This window comes from Emys orbicularis, chromosome 2, assembly GCF_028017835.1.
Source record: "Emys orbicularis isolate rEmyOrb1 chromosome 2, rEmyOrb1.hap1, whole genome shotgun sequence".
Classification (NCBI taxonomy): Eukaryota; Metazoa; Chordata; order Testudines; family Emydidae; genus Emys; species Emys orbicularis.
Window position 1 is genome coordinate 257,132,196 of NC_088684.1, and position 16,367 is coordinate 257,148,562.

Consider the following 16,367-nt stretch of genomic DNA (forward strand, 5'->3'; position numbering starts at 1 on the left):
TTGTTCTGTTTGCAATGCCTAGCACAATGGGGTTACGGTCGGTGATTGGGGCTCCCAGATGCTACCACAATCTAAATTACTGCTACTAATAATAGGGTTGATCATACTGTATTTCATTAATCAATTGGCAACTTAAGGAAGAATCAATATATGTAGTGAAAACAAAGAAAACAAATGGTATCTTTTGACTTTTACACCTAAAGATTAAGAAGAGCATCAATCTACAGGTAGGGGATGAGGGGCTGATTCTCCGCTGGGTTGCACTTTCATAGTCATGTACACCAGTGCAAAGAACTACCATTCTGATTTGGCTACACAAAGTACAAGGTGATGGAGGATCAGAGCCTGAGGTAACAACACAGTAACAATACAGACATAGCACACTCAATGGTGCCTCCTATGCAGCGGAGTCGGAACAGTTTATCCATTGTGGGCCCTGTAAAGTAATATTATTGCTTTATCATTTTCCTTGAATAGCTAAAGTTTATAGAACAGCCAAAAGAATCTTTTCATAGACATATCAGACAGGTAACATTCAAGGGACATCTTTCAGTTAAGCCACAGTAACTACAGAGCAAATTGGAGTAATATCACACATCTGGGTTTATGCTGGAGTAACTGAGAGAAGAATTTGAACCTAAAACTCTTCGGTGTTTTCCTTTTTCTTCTTTTCTCTTTTGCTGTATCCAAAGTGTGTATAAATAAGTAAAAGGGATAAATTTGGTCCACTTGTTTTATCTAAACTGAACTATATCCCGCTGTTACATTGGGACTGGTTTTGAGGAGCATATTGTCTCTGCCCTGTTACAGGAAGGCCAATTATATAGGAACAATACTGATTATAGACATGGAGAGGGCCACTGCCTTTGATATAGTGAAGTGCCACTGAGGAATCTTGGGTGCAGAGGGCTAATGGCATGATGGCAACTGGTGCCATCACAAATCTAAAGAACTTTGCTGAAATTACTGTGGAACTTCTGATTATTTATATTACAGCAGTGCCCAGAGTTCCAATCAGAATCAAGGCTTCATTGTGCTAGGTGTGGTACAAACACTTATGGAGACATAGGGTGAAATCCTGACCCTGCTGAAGCCAATGGCAAAACCCCCATTAACTTCAACGGGTCCAGGATTTCACCCATGGTTACAAACCAAGCGACTTATGTTTCCATACCTGAGTGTATCTTGGGTGTCACACTGCAAGTTGTTTTGATAAAGCCAGATATGCTGAAAGTTAGCCCTGTGCAAGGCAAGCCAGAGGCTTATCCATCATGTTAAGATACTTAAACTCTATTCATGAATAGAATCAACTGTAAGCACTCTTTTATACTTTCAGCATTTGTATTGGATCAGCCTTTAAACATATGAACCTAATGTACCTGAAAGTAAGGCCATTTTGGGAATAAGATGATAAAAATGGTTGTAAATACTTCTCTTCTTGGCAAACTTCCTCTTTCTATAATGACAGAGAGGTAGAGTGCAATGAGAATGTAGAGGAAAGGGTGTAAAGGAACATTAGGATTTACAGGATGCATGTTTTAATCCATTCATTTTTTCATTTCAATTTGGTTTTTTAAATGACAGAGATTGTGTATTCATCTTTGTCAGGACTTCAACAGCTTTGAACAACTGTGGTAGCACAGAAAAGCAGCTGAAGATAGAGAACAGTCCATTTCTTATTAAATACCACATACATATTTTATAACATGGCAAATAGTACAATATGAATTTCTTTGTTGCACAGACACTTTGGGTTGTGTTTTCTAGGTTTTTATTTGTATTAAACTCAACAATAAAGTTTTGAATAGTATACTTTTTTTACAGTTCTAAAATCAATAGAAGTCATTGGTTAGCTTTCAGTACTATATGAAAAGTTTACAAAAACTAAATCTGCTATACACAATGTAATGCTGCCTAAGAATTATGAACACACTAGGACTAATGTTCTGATATTTTTTTTAAAAAGAACATAAATAGCAATCCCTCTGTCTGAATAAGGGCTGACATTAAGAGATGTGAATGAAAGGTTAATCAGTCTGCTCTAGTGCACAGAACATGGGAGTGAAAATGTATGGAAAATTTAAGATAGCCTCATTAAGTCTGTATCAGCATTCAGAAGCAGCGCTGGTCGTGAAATGTATTTTACTTCCCACAAAAAAAAAAAAAAATCAAAGAAAATGAAAACTTTTGATCTAAAATAATTCATTTTACAGTAGTTGAAAAGAAACCATTTTGGGGGGCTAGGGGTTAATTTTTTTTGTAATGAAAACCTGAAAGATTTTGATAACATTTTGATAAAAAGGGCATTTTCATCTAAAGTTTTTTGGGGGAATTTTTTCCCTGCCATTTCTAATTAGAAGACTCTCGCCTCTTCAAGACCCAATCCAAAGTCCATTGAAGTAAATGGAAAGATTCTGATTAACTTCAGAGTGTTTAGGAACAACATCCCCTCCCCCCGCCACATATGTCAGGAAGAATGGTCTATTGCTTCTTGAGACCAACAGAGTAAAATAACCCAGCGAGATTATGATAAATATAGCTTCTTTCCTGTACATCAAACAACAAAGCTAGAGTTACTGTGAGAGAGCAGGAGAAGAAAAATACACTGAGAAGCAAGGAGTCAGGGAAATTATTTTTAAGTGCACTTGAGGGGTGGAGTTCTCTTTAATTTCTAACAATATAATCTTCAATAACATCTTCACTTTCCTTCTCATCAGTTCTTTTAACTGGGTTTATCCTATTGCAACTTTCAGTCCATCAGTAAAGTAGATTGACAGAAGAAGAATCAAAAAATACATTGCAGATTACTTTCAACTCAATTAACAACATTTGTCTCTTGCAAGGAAATTAACTCCCCCTCTGATTCCCAGGGCCTTTCTGTGTGTCACATTCCAAACATTCAGAAAAAAAAAAGTTGATGGTGCGATAGTTTAAGAGATTTATGTGCAGATGAGGTGATATAATCTTACTGTCCAGCAGTGAATAAGTGAGATCTGTTTAAAAAAACAAATGGTTGGGGTGGGGCTTAAGGACAAGCTTCTTTAAATAGCCTCTGTCTAAACATTATCAAATCCTATGATTTCATGCTTCTTGGCCTATGTATAAGGCCTTGTCTATACTGGCAGCCACGTGTAGGATACATGTAACTACATGCCATAGTGAAAAGCATGTTGTGCCCAGATCCTTTCCCCTCTGCCTTCCCCCTGCCAGAGCTCTCCCTGCTACTGGAGACTTTCCCTGTGATGGGGCAAGGCTCCAGCAGCTCCCTGCTGCAGCGAAAGGCTCCAGCAGTGGGGAGCTGCTGGAGCTTTTCCCCACTGCCTCCCCACTTCTGGAGCCTTTCCTTGTGCTGGGAGGCCGTGGGACACGACACTGTTTTTAGCAGTGTAGCCATGGAAGACACTGCTTGGGCATTTGGAGAGCCGTGAAGGGTACATACCCTAAGGTTCTGGCATGTCTTTACTCCACCCGGCTTAGCAACAGACATGCCAAACCCGCGGGGAAAAAACGCAGAAATTGGGGTTGTTTTTGGCTTAATTGGCTTGTGAGTTGCTTGTTGGCTAGTTTTTGGCTTGTAGCTTGTTGTAGCTTGTTGCTTCTTTTTTTTGATCGGCTCCTGGCAAGCAGGGGCAAGGGAGGGAGAGAGTCAGGGGTGCACAGTGGCTCCACCACAGTCCCAGACTGCACGCCGGGGGATCTAGTCACATAGGGCGTTGGGGGTTCTGAGGGATTGGCTTGTTTTGGACTTGTTTTGAAATGGGATTAGCTTGATTTTTGGCTTATTGTGAAAGTCAGGGTGCTTATTTACCGTGTGAAAGTTGGCAACTGTGCTTAGCAGTGCCTCACCGTCTATTTATACCCTTGTTGGGAGGGGTGCAGTGTATGGACCATACACACCACCGTAAGTGTAGACATAGCCTAAAATAAAACAACTGATCTGAATGTAAATACACATTTTAAAAGATTTGTACTACTTTTTTGATTAAAGCCACCAATCTGTTATCTAACCCTAGCTAGAATACACAGGGTGCTTTAACTCTGTGCCAGTCTTTTTTCTTTAAACACAGAACACCCCAATATGATTACCTTGTGGTTTCGTTCAACACCTGTGTAATCTGCTTCAGGTGGGATCTTTATATGAAGCTCAGCTTCATAGGCTCCTTCCCCATCATTCCGTGGGTTTATTATGAGCATGACACAATTTTCTTCTCCAATGATTAGTTGATATTTATCTCTATAAAAACATACATCTGATCATGAACTTTGAAAATACATAATTAATTGGATTATAAACATGCACAATTAATCCACCTGTATGATCCATTTGCTCTCCTAGCATCTATACTCAAAAATGTAGCAATTTTCTAAAATACCTGCCTTCAAGTTCTATGCACAACCAGCTACTTGACATAGAATTTCCAACACAAAAATAATCCCACGGAGAAACTCCACAGCAGGTTTGCAAATTGTGAAAAAGGGAGTGTACTCTAGAACAGTGAGGAAGGGGTCAGGGCAAATACATGTGCCACTGTGGACAGTCAAAGTGAGTTACAACAGAATATGGAAAGCAAGTTGTATTAAATTCCAAAGCCCTGATTGCACCCTACCTACACAGGAATAGCTGATGTAGGAGACTAAACTTCATAAGGGTCCCCGTTGCACTGCTCCCTTGGAGTGGAGAAAAGTATAGTGGGATTTCAGCTCCCCTCTCTGCCTCTTTTTCCCCATGGAATGAGAAAGGATTTCAGCCCCCAAAACCAGCACATCTCCTGAGATCCACTGAGACTAGAGCGGGGCAAAATTTTTCAGACTAATATTTTATTCACCAACAAACCTGGGACTTGGCATCAGTAAGAAGGCATTGCTATAGCCAGCAACTGACCTGAGTTTCACATTTCATCTAGTAGTTAAGGCAGTTAGAAGTGTCTATATTTTCTTCTGAGCTGTTTTAATGACCACCTGTATTCTATTAGGTATAGCACACATATTTTTTTGTTTAAACTTACGGTGTAGCTGAAAGTTTCAAATCAGGAATGCACATGTTGTCCTCTCCACAATCCACCAGAATGTAAGCCTATTCAAAACATGAACCGGTGGTATTAGAGTTTTTCCTTGAAAAAAATCAATTCACTTCCTTGTTTTGATTATTACCATCAATGCCACAAATGAAGGGGTTATTTCTGCAAGCCTTTACCCTCATGAGTAATCTCAATGACTATGTATGTAATGGTTTGTAAGATATGAATATATGAATCTTTTAAATTTTCCCCACTATAACTTGGGGCTTACATGTTCTACAATGCAACCACAACAGTAGTTCTGGAAGAGTTTTAAAAGATGCATGGTAATCTATTCCCATGAAATACATATTCTGAATTAATTAAACCCTTGTTGCATAACTTCTGTGAACACAATGATACACTATATTAAGAAAGATGCAACAGATAATATGTTTATATATAGAACATATTGCATGCAAGGTCCATACCTGCTCCCTAACAGTGCTTTCTTGATAATAGTTCAGTATTGGTTTCACAGCTAGGTCATCTACAAAAGTGGATTCATCCAAGCTGTAATTCAAACTAACACTGATTGGAGATAATTTATCTCGAAATTCTGTTTCATCCTGTGAAAGATAATCACATAATAAAAACAACACTTTAATTCACACAAATTCAGGGTTTTGTCTCTATTGAAGGAATAAAACAATGATTCTTTGAAGAGCGTCTTTGAAGACATTTTTTGATTATGTGGTATAGTTAGGAAAGCGAGGTTACTCACCTGTAACTGGTGTTCTCAGAACACATTGCCTCCACAGACCCACACTCTGGAAGTAGCTTGCTGAGCTGCGTAGACTCAGAACTTTTTCAAAGCAGTAGCCTAGAATGAGGCCGTATCTAAAACTCCCATCAGTTCTTGACCACCTGGCAGGAATGGAGGGAGGGCACGTGTGGATCTGTGGAGGCAATATTGTTGGTTTGTTCCATAACCAAGGATTTATACACATCAGCCTTGGTAAAAGTCCACCATCTTTATTGCCTATGCAGTCCCTTATATACTGCTAAAGCCCTTCTTGTCCCCACCTCACCTTCCTCTGCCTTTCCAGGGTGGCCTTAATGCCTACCCAGACAGTGTATTAAGCAGTTCCAACTACAGGTGAGCAACACTAATCTTTTCTCCTTCATAAATATACCTCCACAAAGCCCCACTCTTGGAGACTGGGGAGCAGTAGTCATCCTGGAGGTTGTCTGAGGAGAAGACAAAGACTAAATGACAGCTCTACTAAACTATCTCTTCAGACTAGACAGCTATGTTGAACAAAGGTTTAAAGCAATACTCCAGAGGGCTCCATATATTTCTTAGCTACTGGGATTTGGCGGAAATATGCCCATGAGGCTGCTATGGGTCTTTCAAGGATTCTGAATAAAATGGATGTGGTGACTCTCTCAACTGATAACCCTCACTTCCTTTTCCTTCACAGAGGAAGTGGATTAAGCAGATAGATGCTTAATATTAGCTATTTAGGACTCCAGATCTGTCAAATAAGAAAAAGAGGGGTTCACTGTATGAAGGGAGGATAAGTCACTATTATCATTAAGGTGATGCATTTAGGGATGACTAATAAGAATTTTAGTTATAAGTTAGGGACGCATAGGTTGGAAGTGACGGAGGAGGAGAAGGACCTCGGAGTCCTGGTTGATCGCAGGATGACTATGAGTCGGCAATGTGACGTGGCTGTGAAAAAAGCTAATGCGATTTTGGGATGCGTTAGGCGAGGTATTTCTAGTAGGGACAGGGAGGTGCTGCTTCCATTATACAAGGCGCTGGTGAGACCTCATTTGGAGTACTGTGTGCAGTTCTGGTCTCCTATGTTTAAAAAGGATGAACTCAAACTGGAACGGGTACAGAGAAGGGCCACTAGGATGATCCGAGGAATGGAAAACCTTTCCTATGAAAGGAGACTCGAGGAGCTCGGTTTGTTTAGCCTAACCAAAAGAAGGCTGAGGGGGGATATGATTGCTATCTTTAAATATATCAAAGGGATTAATACCAAGGAGGGAGAGGAATTATTTCAGCTCAGTAGTAATGTGGACACGAGAACGAATGGATATAAACTGGCCGTGGGGAAGTTTAGGCTTGAAATTAGAAGAAGGTTTCTAACCGTCAGAGGGGTGAAATTTTGGAACAGCCTTCCGAGGGAAACGGTGGGGGCGAAAGACCTTTCTGGCTTCAAGATTAGGCTTGATAAGTTTATGGAGGGAATGGTTTGAAGGGATAACGTGATTTTAGTCAATTAGGCATTAACGTGACATCGCGGGTAAAATGAGGGTCCGGCTGTAGAATCTTGCCTGTATGCTCGGGGTACTGCTGATCGCCATATTTGGGGTCGGGAAGGAATTTTCCTCCAGGGTAGATTGGCAGAGGCCCTGGAGGTTTTTCGCCTTCCTCCGCAGCATAGGGCAGGGGTCGCAGGCTGGAAGATTCTGTTGTGGGTGGGTCAGTTTTTGTGGCCTGCATCATGCGGGAGGTCAGACTAGATGACCATATTGGTCCCTTCTGACCTTAAAGTCTATGAGTCTATGAGTCTATGATTATTACTTTTCACTTATGTCCCACTTTTCCTTCATAGATCTCAAAGTGGTTTATAAAGGTGGGTAACCATTATTATCCTAGTTTCATAGCTGAAGAAACTGGGACACCAAGAGCTTAACTGATTTACCCAAGTCTTTCTGCTTTATAGTTATTTTCTAATGAGTTTCAGTGTTTTGTTCTCATGCACTAGAACATCATCAGTGTGTGCTGTGCCACTGTTTACATCCAAATAACTTTGTTTGTTGCTTCCTGAAAATGTTTCTATTAAAATTACAAGATCTAATTATATTTATTTGACAAAACCTACATTTTAGCCCTAAACTGCTTGATGGAGTCCCTTTGAAATAGATATTGAAAAGTGAATGATCATTAAATTTAATATTTTAATGCAGTTAGCTTACCGTAGATAGAATAAGTGATTTACACAGTATATGCATGCTTTAGGATAGGGGAAAACTTAGGCAGAATTGCAGGAAAAACTTCCTGACATTAAAATATATGTGGCTGAGGACTACTCTCCCACAGGAAGCCCCATTCCTTGAACTCAACTGGACAAAAGATTTGTATGGAACTACACCTCTACCCCAATATAACGCGACCCGATATAACAAGAATTCGGATATAACGCGGTAAAGCAGCTCTCCGGGGGGAGGGAGGGGCTGCACGCTCCGGTGGATCAAAGCAAGTTTGATATAACGCGGTTTCACCTATAACGCGGTAAGATTTTTTGGCTCCCGAGGACAGCGTTATATCGGGGTAGAGGTGTATCTCATTGACTAAGGAATGGACAAGGTGACCTAATAGGTCTTTCTCACATTTAATTTTGTGATTATAGAATGTTCATGATAAGTGCTCTTTACTTTTTGATCATTCGTATTTCTGAGATTAATAACATGACTGGCATTTTCCTATATATATATAGAGAGAGAGAGAGAGGACTATAACAGCGTTTAAAAGAGAACTGGATAAATTCATGGTGGTTAAGTCCATTAATGGCTATTAGCCAGGATGGGTAAGGAATGGTGTCCCTAGCCTCTGTTTGTCAGAGGATGGAGATGGATGGCAGGAGAGAGATCACTTGATCATTGCCTGTTAGGTCCACTCCCTCTGGGGCACCTGGCATTGGCCACTGTTGGTAGACAGGATACTGGGCTAGATGGACCTTTGGTCTGACTCAGTACGGCCATTCTTATGTTCTTACGTTCTTATATTTTATTCCTCCCATAATACTAAAACTATGAGATGACAGCTAAGAATATGTTAAACAACTTACTCGGAGATAAACAACAAAGTCCCGGCAATGGAGCTGTTTCTGTCTTTCTATCACAATAGGGAAGAAATGATGTGATTGATGGTAATCAAAGAAGAGGGTCCTTTTAACAGCTCCTTTCTGTTTCAATGAATCTAATTGCAATTCAGCTTGCAGTGCTAGAGAATGTAAGTAAATTAAACATTTAACATGGAAAGAAAAAATGGTGAACAAAATTATAGCTAATGTCAATAACAAACTCTTTCCAGTAAAAATCAAAGTCTACATTTCAAAATGGGTTGCTAGATTACAGCACACTAGACATTGATCCAAAGTACAGAATATGTATAATTTGAATTAATCTTTGTAAATTTATTTTCACAGTCAACATGCACTGTACACAATTTCTATTTCCTAAGATTCTTTCTTTTAAAAGCATTACAAAATAGTCAAGTTCTTGCTTTTATTTTGGCAATTGGATAAACCTTGCTCAGTTTAAATAAACAAAACAAAAACAGGCAGTATTTTCTTAACTTATAAAGGACCCAATGCTGTATTCTTTGAATGCAGTCAAAATATCCAACTCAAATCAATGAGCCATAAATAAATTCATAGGTATATAAAACTTTCTTACCTATCTTATCTGAAATACTTTGACCTTCAAAAGCCACACAGACTCTTACAATAAAACTGTAAAAAGCAACAAAGAAAAATAATTAACAGATAGAGCTTTGTACTGAGTCACTGATTCCATTATTTCTCAGACCGCCTTTCCCCTTCTCAAAAGTTGTTACAGAGCGTTCACTGTCCTGAACCAATTCAGCAATCTGTCTCACTAGCTTTGTATCAAGCAGCTACACACAGTCCTTTTTTAGTTTCTTATGATGGAATTAAAAAAACTATCTGTGCATGTACCCAGCTCACAATCCTGTATTCCTTGCACACCAAAAACCCCAAAGGATGAAATCCTGATTCCACCGAAATCAATGACTAAAACTCCCATGTACTTCAGCGGGCCAGGAATTCACGGAAATACTTAAACAGAACTTTTTTAGTGCACAAGGAATTAGAGATCAGGCCAGAGAGTTTTCCATTTCAATTTAAAACTTTGCTGGAGTTGCCTATCAGATCAAGCCCTAAAAGTAAAAGGTCAGAGAAATTAATTTTTCAGTGTTTGTTATTTATTACATAAATGCATTGAAGCTGTATGCTAATAGCTTTATTTCTGGTGTGCGTTTTTCAAATCCCATGGCAAACGCTGGTCTCAACATAACGGCTAGCAACATCCTTGTCATTAAAGATAATCATACTGCACAAACTTCAACACACAGCCACCTAAATTATATATTGAAAATTGCCCACTTTCTTTTCTCTACATGTCATGTCACTGATCCTGACTAATACTGAAAAGTTAAAAGAGAAGACCTTCTCTAACTATAGAGACTGACAGCACTTTATTTTAGCAAATTCTAGTGTATGTATTTTCCTTAATAAATCCATTATTTTTATCTAATCCACATATGTAAAGGTGAAACCATAAAATTTATTACTGGTTGTGGAAAGGTTTCATTTTACAAAGAGATGTTTTATTACACAATACAAAATATAAATGTTTAATGAAATTACATTCAAAAGCTTTCACAAATAACCACTGATGATCTGTTAAACCATTATAACAAGGTTAATGCTATTAGAAAGGCTTGACTTCCTGCTAATAGACACCACTGGAAACCCATCTTTAGTAACATGCTCTTGATGTCTAGTATTTGACACTACATACTAAAGTCCCAATTCTGCAAACCCATACTCCCACACGTAGTCCCATAGTTAGTCATGGGAATACGCATTTGAATAAGGGTTGCAGGGTGGGATATTAAAACTTGAAAATCTCCCTAGTTACTAATGATTCTTAGAGACTATTACAATCAGTCTACACAGAGCCCGGTCAGCATTGGAACTAGAAAATTGGCACATTTCACGTCAGACAATGACACAAGTTAGATAAAATCCAAACATTTCTGAACTGGTCATTGCTTTTAAATACTACGCTAATGTTATGGTATGTACCAACATAGTCATGTAGTCAGCTCAAAACTAGTAATGTTACCTCTAAAATAACCTCTAATCATATTGTAACTGTGTATCAGCTTCCTCTGACAAGTATAATAAAAATGTGCCACATCTGGGATTCATATAACTCACATGACCTTACTCAACATCTTCCTTCAGGGCAAACAATTTCCTTCATACCATTAAGCAAGACTTCACCATAGGCTCCAGAGACTATTAGAAGTGTTGATTCCAATTCCCCTGAAAAACTGCAAATTTGGGCCTATTTACATTTCTCCTAGAATTACCAATTAGAGATGAATAACTGACCATTTCTAAATATATGGGACAGCGTAGAGTGGGCATTAAATGGAGAACATATACTTTGTTGAACTGATATGCAAAGAATTTAGTCATCAGCCTTTATAGGCCAAATTGTGGCACAGCTAGGCAGCCGTGCAGGAAAGTAAGGAGGTACAAAGTGCCCTCTTATACCCCTGTGGCAGCTATCTGCACAACAGGTAAGAGGAATCAGACTTTGTGGAGTGGGTATCCCCTCCCCATTTAGGTGGGTGGGAGCTGTAGGAAGTAGGCAGAATCTTGACTCTGCCCTCTCAATGCCCCTGGTGGTGTAGCTAAGCTACTGTGTCAGACAGCGTGCTGGGTATAAATCCATCATAGTGTACTCTTGCCCTGCAGCAGAAGGGAAACCCCTTCACAAGTCAAAATCCCCTTCCTTGGCTGACCCAGGGACAGCGCAACACGGCTGATGTGGAGGGGATCTTTGCAAAGTGATGCGTGTCACTCAGATTAAGTGACATTTAAGATTAAGGTGTCCCTTTAAGATTAGGAAATTTGTATAGTACGTATATTTAAAGCAGGACTTACATAAAACGACTTTAAAATACATTATGCTGTTTGTAGTTTGAATTAAAAAGTAATTATTGAAACAATACAATTTTAATGTATTTTGAACAGTTGAGAATTACAATGATATGTTAAAGATAGGTTAGGAACGTTGTGGTTTAGTCCAAGATCCTACTCTGCTTTCATAAACGCAGCAGATCTTCATGCACTTCATATGACTGAGATCAGTTAGTTGGCCCTTATATAAAAATCAAGGCTCATCCTTCCCTTCCAGGAAGAATAGGACCAAGAGGTGAATGTTTACATGGAAGAGCTTTTGCAGATCTGTCAGTCCACTGCATCCTCCCCTCTGAGAGATAGGGCCAGTAAGACTATGGAGTAGGCAGTGTTTGGGTCCTCCAGCACCCCTGCTGAGCAGAGGTCTACAGCATATTCAAGAGGCCCCAGGAGTCTCTAACTGAATGCAAAGATCCCCCCCACTTCTGGGCTCCCCACAGCTGAGACAACATAACCAGCACCATTGCCTCACTGCCCATGGGTTCCTGCCCCAGATGCCTTGTCTTTGAAACATGTGGAGAGGATGTTACTCTCTTTAGAGCAACAGTAGGGTTGCCAACTTTCTAATTGCACAAAACCAAACACCCTTGCCCCGCCCCTTCTCTGAGGCCCGGCTCCTACCCACTCCATCCCCCCTCCCTCTGTTACTCGCTGTCCCCTACCCTCACTCACTTTCACTGGGCTGGGGCAGGGGGTTGGGGTACAGGAGGGGTGAGGGCTCTGGCTGGGGGTGTGGGCTCTGGATGAGAGGTTTGGGTGCAGGAGGGGGCTCCAGGCTGGGGTCAAGGGGTTTGGAATGTGGGAGTGGACTCAGGGCTGGGGCAGGGGGTTGGGGTGTGGGCGGGGGCTCAGGGCTGGGGGAGGAGGTTGGGGTGCGGGAGAGGGTGCGGGTTCCAGGAGGGGGCTCAGGGCTGGGGCAAGGAGTTGGGGTGTGGGCTTTGGGAGAGAATTAGGGTGTAGGATGGGACTCAGGGCTGGGCTGGGGGTTGGGGTGCAGTAGGGGGTGCAGGCTCTGGGAGGGAGTTAGGGTGCAGTAGGGGGTTTGACCTGGGGCAGGGGGATGGGGTGCAGGTTCGGGCTCCAGCCAGGTGGCACTTATCTCAGGCGGCTTCTGGTCTGCAGCACAGCGGGGCTAAGGCAGGCTCCCTGACTGCCCTGGTTCTCTGCGGCTCCCGGAAGCGGCCGGCATGTCCAGCTCCTAGGCACATCCATTTCCTAGGCACCGGGGCAGCCAGATGGCTCTGTGCACTACCCACGCCCGCAGGCACCACCCCCGCAGCTCCCATTGGCTGCTGTTCCTGGCCAATGGGAGCGGCGGAGCCAGTGCTTGGGGCAGGGACAGCCCGTGGAGCTTCCCTAATCTCCCCTGCACCTAGGGACCCCATGGACATGCTGGCTGTTTCCGGGAGCTGCGTGGATCCAGGGCAGTCAGGGAGCCTGCCTTAGCCTTGCTGTGCCACCAACTGGACTTTTAACAGCCCGGTCAGCGGTGCTGACTGGAGCTGCCATGGTCCCTTTTCGACCGGACATTCTGGTTGAAAACCGGATGCCTGGCAACCCTAAGCAGCAATAGTCTTCATACGTTTTATAGGGTAAAATACTGCCTCTCTGAGAAGAGAATATGACCTGTTTAGAGTCTGTCCCCCAAACTCTTCCACCTTGGTCCTGCTTCCTCGGTCAGATGGATTGTACCCTGCCCCCCACACACTGATGCAGTAGGCAAAAGATGTGGCTACTAGGGTTGGTTGAAAACAGGAGTTATTATCCATTAAATTTTTGAAACAAAATGAAAAATTTCTGTTTCGTTTGAAATTTTTTGCAGCTGTTTCTGATGAAACACACCAAATTCAAACGATTCTAAATGAGAATTTTGTCAGTTTTGTTTTCTTTTCCCCCCTAGTCTCTCTATTCCCCCCAAGTAAAAATTTTCATTTAGAATAATTTTGTTGGAAAAAACAGAAAATTTCAAATGATGATCATTTTTCAAGAAAATTATCATTTTGCTCCCAAAAGTCATTTATAATCAATGAAACTTGGAGGCAAATGTTTGACCAGATCTAGTGGCTACACAGCCAGGGATACAGCAGCATAACTGCCTTCGCCTTATGCACACCCCCTCCGTCCCTCCCCTACAACTGCAGTTGGGGTCCATGTGCTCACCTTCACACTATGTGAGCAGAGACATGACTATGGCTGTACATGAAAATGGCGCTCTACCCTTCTGAAAGGGGCACTTAGCAGTATGTATACAGGGTATGGGTGACACAGCAGAGCTTGGCAATACAAACTCTAAGTGGAATTTACTATATTTAATTATACAGTGTAAAAATCAAGAGAATGAAAAACTCATCTCTTAGGATCAGATCCTCTGCTGATGGGAATCCTCACAGTTCCATTGATTTCAATGGCGCTATGAGGTTTTACACCAGTGGGGGATTTGTCTTTTAGTATCTTGTCAAATCCAAGTGATATTTTGGATCATTAATTTAAACTACATTAGTATTTACTTTGCATGCTAGTGTGAAGACTGGGTACTGTGCATATGTACTACTGCCCATTTCTGGATGGAATTGGAACTGCACATCATAGGCCCTTGAAATGCTAGCACAGCTAATGTGAGCTCCTTTAGCTCAAGTGCTAGTGAGCTGTGCTTTAGAAACAGGATGATCCAACTTGTGTCCCTTGTGCCATCCTGGTGCACAGCACAGACACAACTGTGAAATCATAAATTGCACAAAATTTGACACTGGGAATATCTAAAGAGATCACACAGTTTAGTCATAAACCTCATGAGATTGGCGGTAAGTTAACTATTTTGAAAGTAGCGTCAAGTTTAAGGGAGATCTTGTGATGTTTAAATGGGCTTGTTTGTACTATGAGGCACTCTATGCTTGTAAGAAGTGGGAAAAGCTAAAAATAATAGATTTTATAATAAGTAAGGCCAAGAGAGTTAGAGCAGTTAAGCAAGACTGGAGTCAGAAGGGTTTCTGAAATCTGGAAAGTTGATTTATAGCTCTGTGGAAAAATAGAACGAGTTCAACTTTCAAACTTCTTACAAACGCAAGTTGGTATGGTGATTACTCAACAAGCAGGACAATTTTGAACAATTAAAGGAAGAGAACTGCTGTAGATAAGAAACAACTGGGAAATGGCATCTTTGTCCTTTGGCTGTATGGCCTTATCTGTATAATCAGTCTTGAATGACATGGAGGTAAGAACACCAGAGTCTTGTCTGCCCTATAGTGTCTATCATTGCTACCACCATGAGAGCTACCCTGGCGGCTATAAAATGAAGCCCATGATTGAACAGACAACAAGGTTTTTCCTCCAAACCTTAAGACAACAGAACAGTTTGCTTGAAATAAATCTATACCCTTCAATCTGATGTAAAAAAAGCACACCAGTGTATTTTAATTCTAACACAACTAAATATTACAGAAATTTAAAAAGTGATCGCGAGATATGATACATGCAGTTGCATCTCTCTAATTATCTTATTATAAGTTTTCTGCCTTGAATTTAGGCGCAAACAAAAGCTAGTGAATCTTTGTATATATAGTTACTCATGTCTTTTGTGCCAGCTGAATATTTGACTTTGTGAATATCTGTAAATATTATTTAAAATACATTGGTTTTGCCTTGTGACTCAATTAATGCCTAGCCGTTATCCATCCCCGAGGAGAGATGTATAAAGTCACAAATCACCACCTTATGGAGCCTGGAGACTCAAAGCTTGGTCTGTCAAAAGCAAGGTGTGATGTAGGTTACACATTCCACAGTGTGGAAAGGCTGGACTGTAGAAATTTTTTTGGCAGAATAGTTTTCTGCTGAGAGATGGAATTTCATTGAAATAGACATGTTTTGTAGGAATATGTCAATTTTGACAAAATTTTCCTTGGGAAAAGGTCAAAAGAAATAGTTTGACTTTCTTGTTCTATTGTGATAGTATTAAAATGTTTTAACTTTCATTTAGATTCATGTGGACTTTTATAGTCTATTAAATATTCACTTAAATATATTGTAATATATTACATTTGTTGTAATATATTACATTTAATATTGTAAGACTCTAAAGGCAAAACAAAATGAATCAAAATTATTTAAATAAAACAATAAAGTTCCCACCAAACATGTTGATTTTGATTAAACTACATTTCCTCTGCTCAATATGGGTGTTGGAGGACTCAACCTGTGCCTACACCATTGTCTTGCCAGTCTTGCCTCTCAGAGGGGAGGATGCAGTGTACTGGCAGAACAGCAAAAGTTCAAGTCTTTCATATAAATGTTTCCCTCTTCGCTCTGTTTTCTATGGAAGGGAAGAATGAGCCTTGGCTTTTACTTAAGAGCTGAGCAACTGATCTATCATATGAAATGCATTATAATTTGCTGTGTTTACGACAACAGAATAGGGTCTTTGATTAATCTACAAAATGTTCCTAACCTTTAATTAGCATTTCAGTATCATTCTAAACTGTTCTATTCTTAGTATCTTAGCCGAAGTAAAATGCATGGACTAGATCATGATTATGAGGGTATAGATCATATAAAAGTC

General features: G+C 40.6%; 1 protein-coding gene across 1 annotated transcript in view; it reads right to left on the bottom strand.

The window, feature by feature from the left end:
• The window catches only part of ITGA8 (integrin subunit alpha 8), a 181,501-nt gene that overhangs the window by 75,197 nt on the left and 89,937 nt on the right, over window positions 1-16,367 (bottom strand). The window contains exons 16-20 of the mRNA XM_065398815.1: window positions 9,477-9,532; window positions 8,867-9,021; window positions 5,489-5,626; window positions 5,007-5,074; window positions 4,087-4,234 (exon numbers count right to left, since the gene is read on the bottom strand). Coding sequence (XP_065254887.1) covers window positions 4,087-4,234; window positions 5,007-5,074; window positions 5,489-5,626; window positions 8,867-9,021; window positions 9,477-9,532 — 565 coding nt within the window. The remainder of the gene's footprint in view (window positions 1-4,086; window positions 4,235-5,006; window positions 5,075-5,488; window positions 5,627-8,866; window positions 9,022-9,476; window positions 9,533-16,367) is intronic.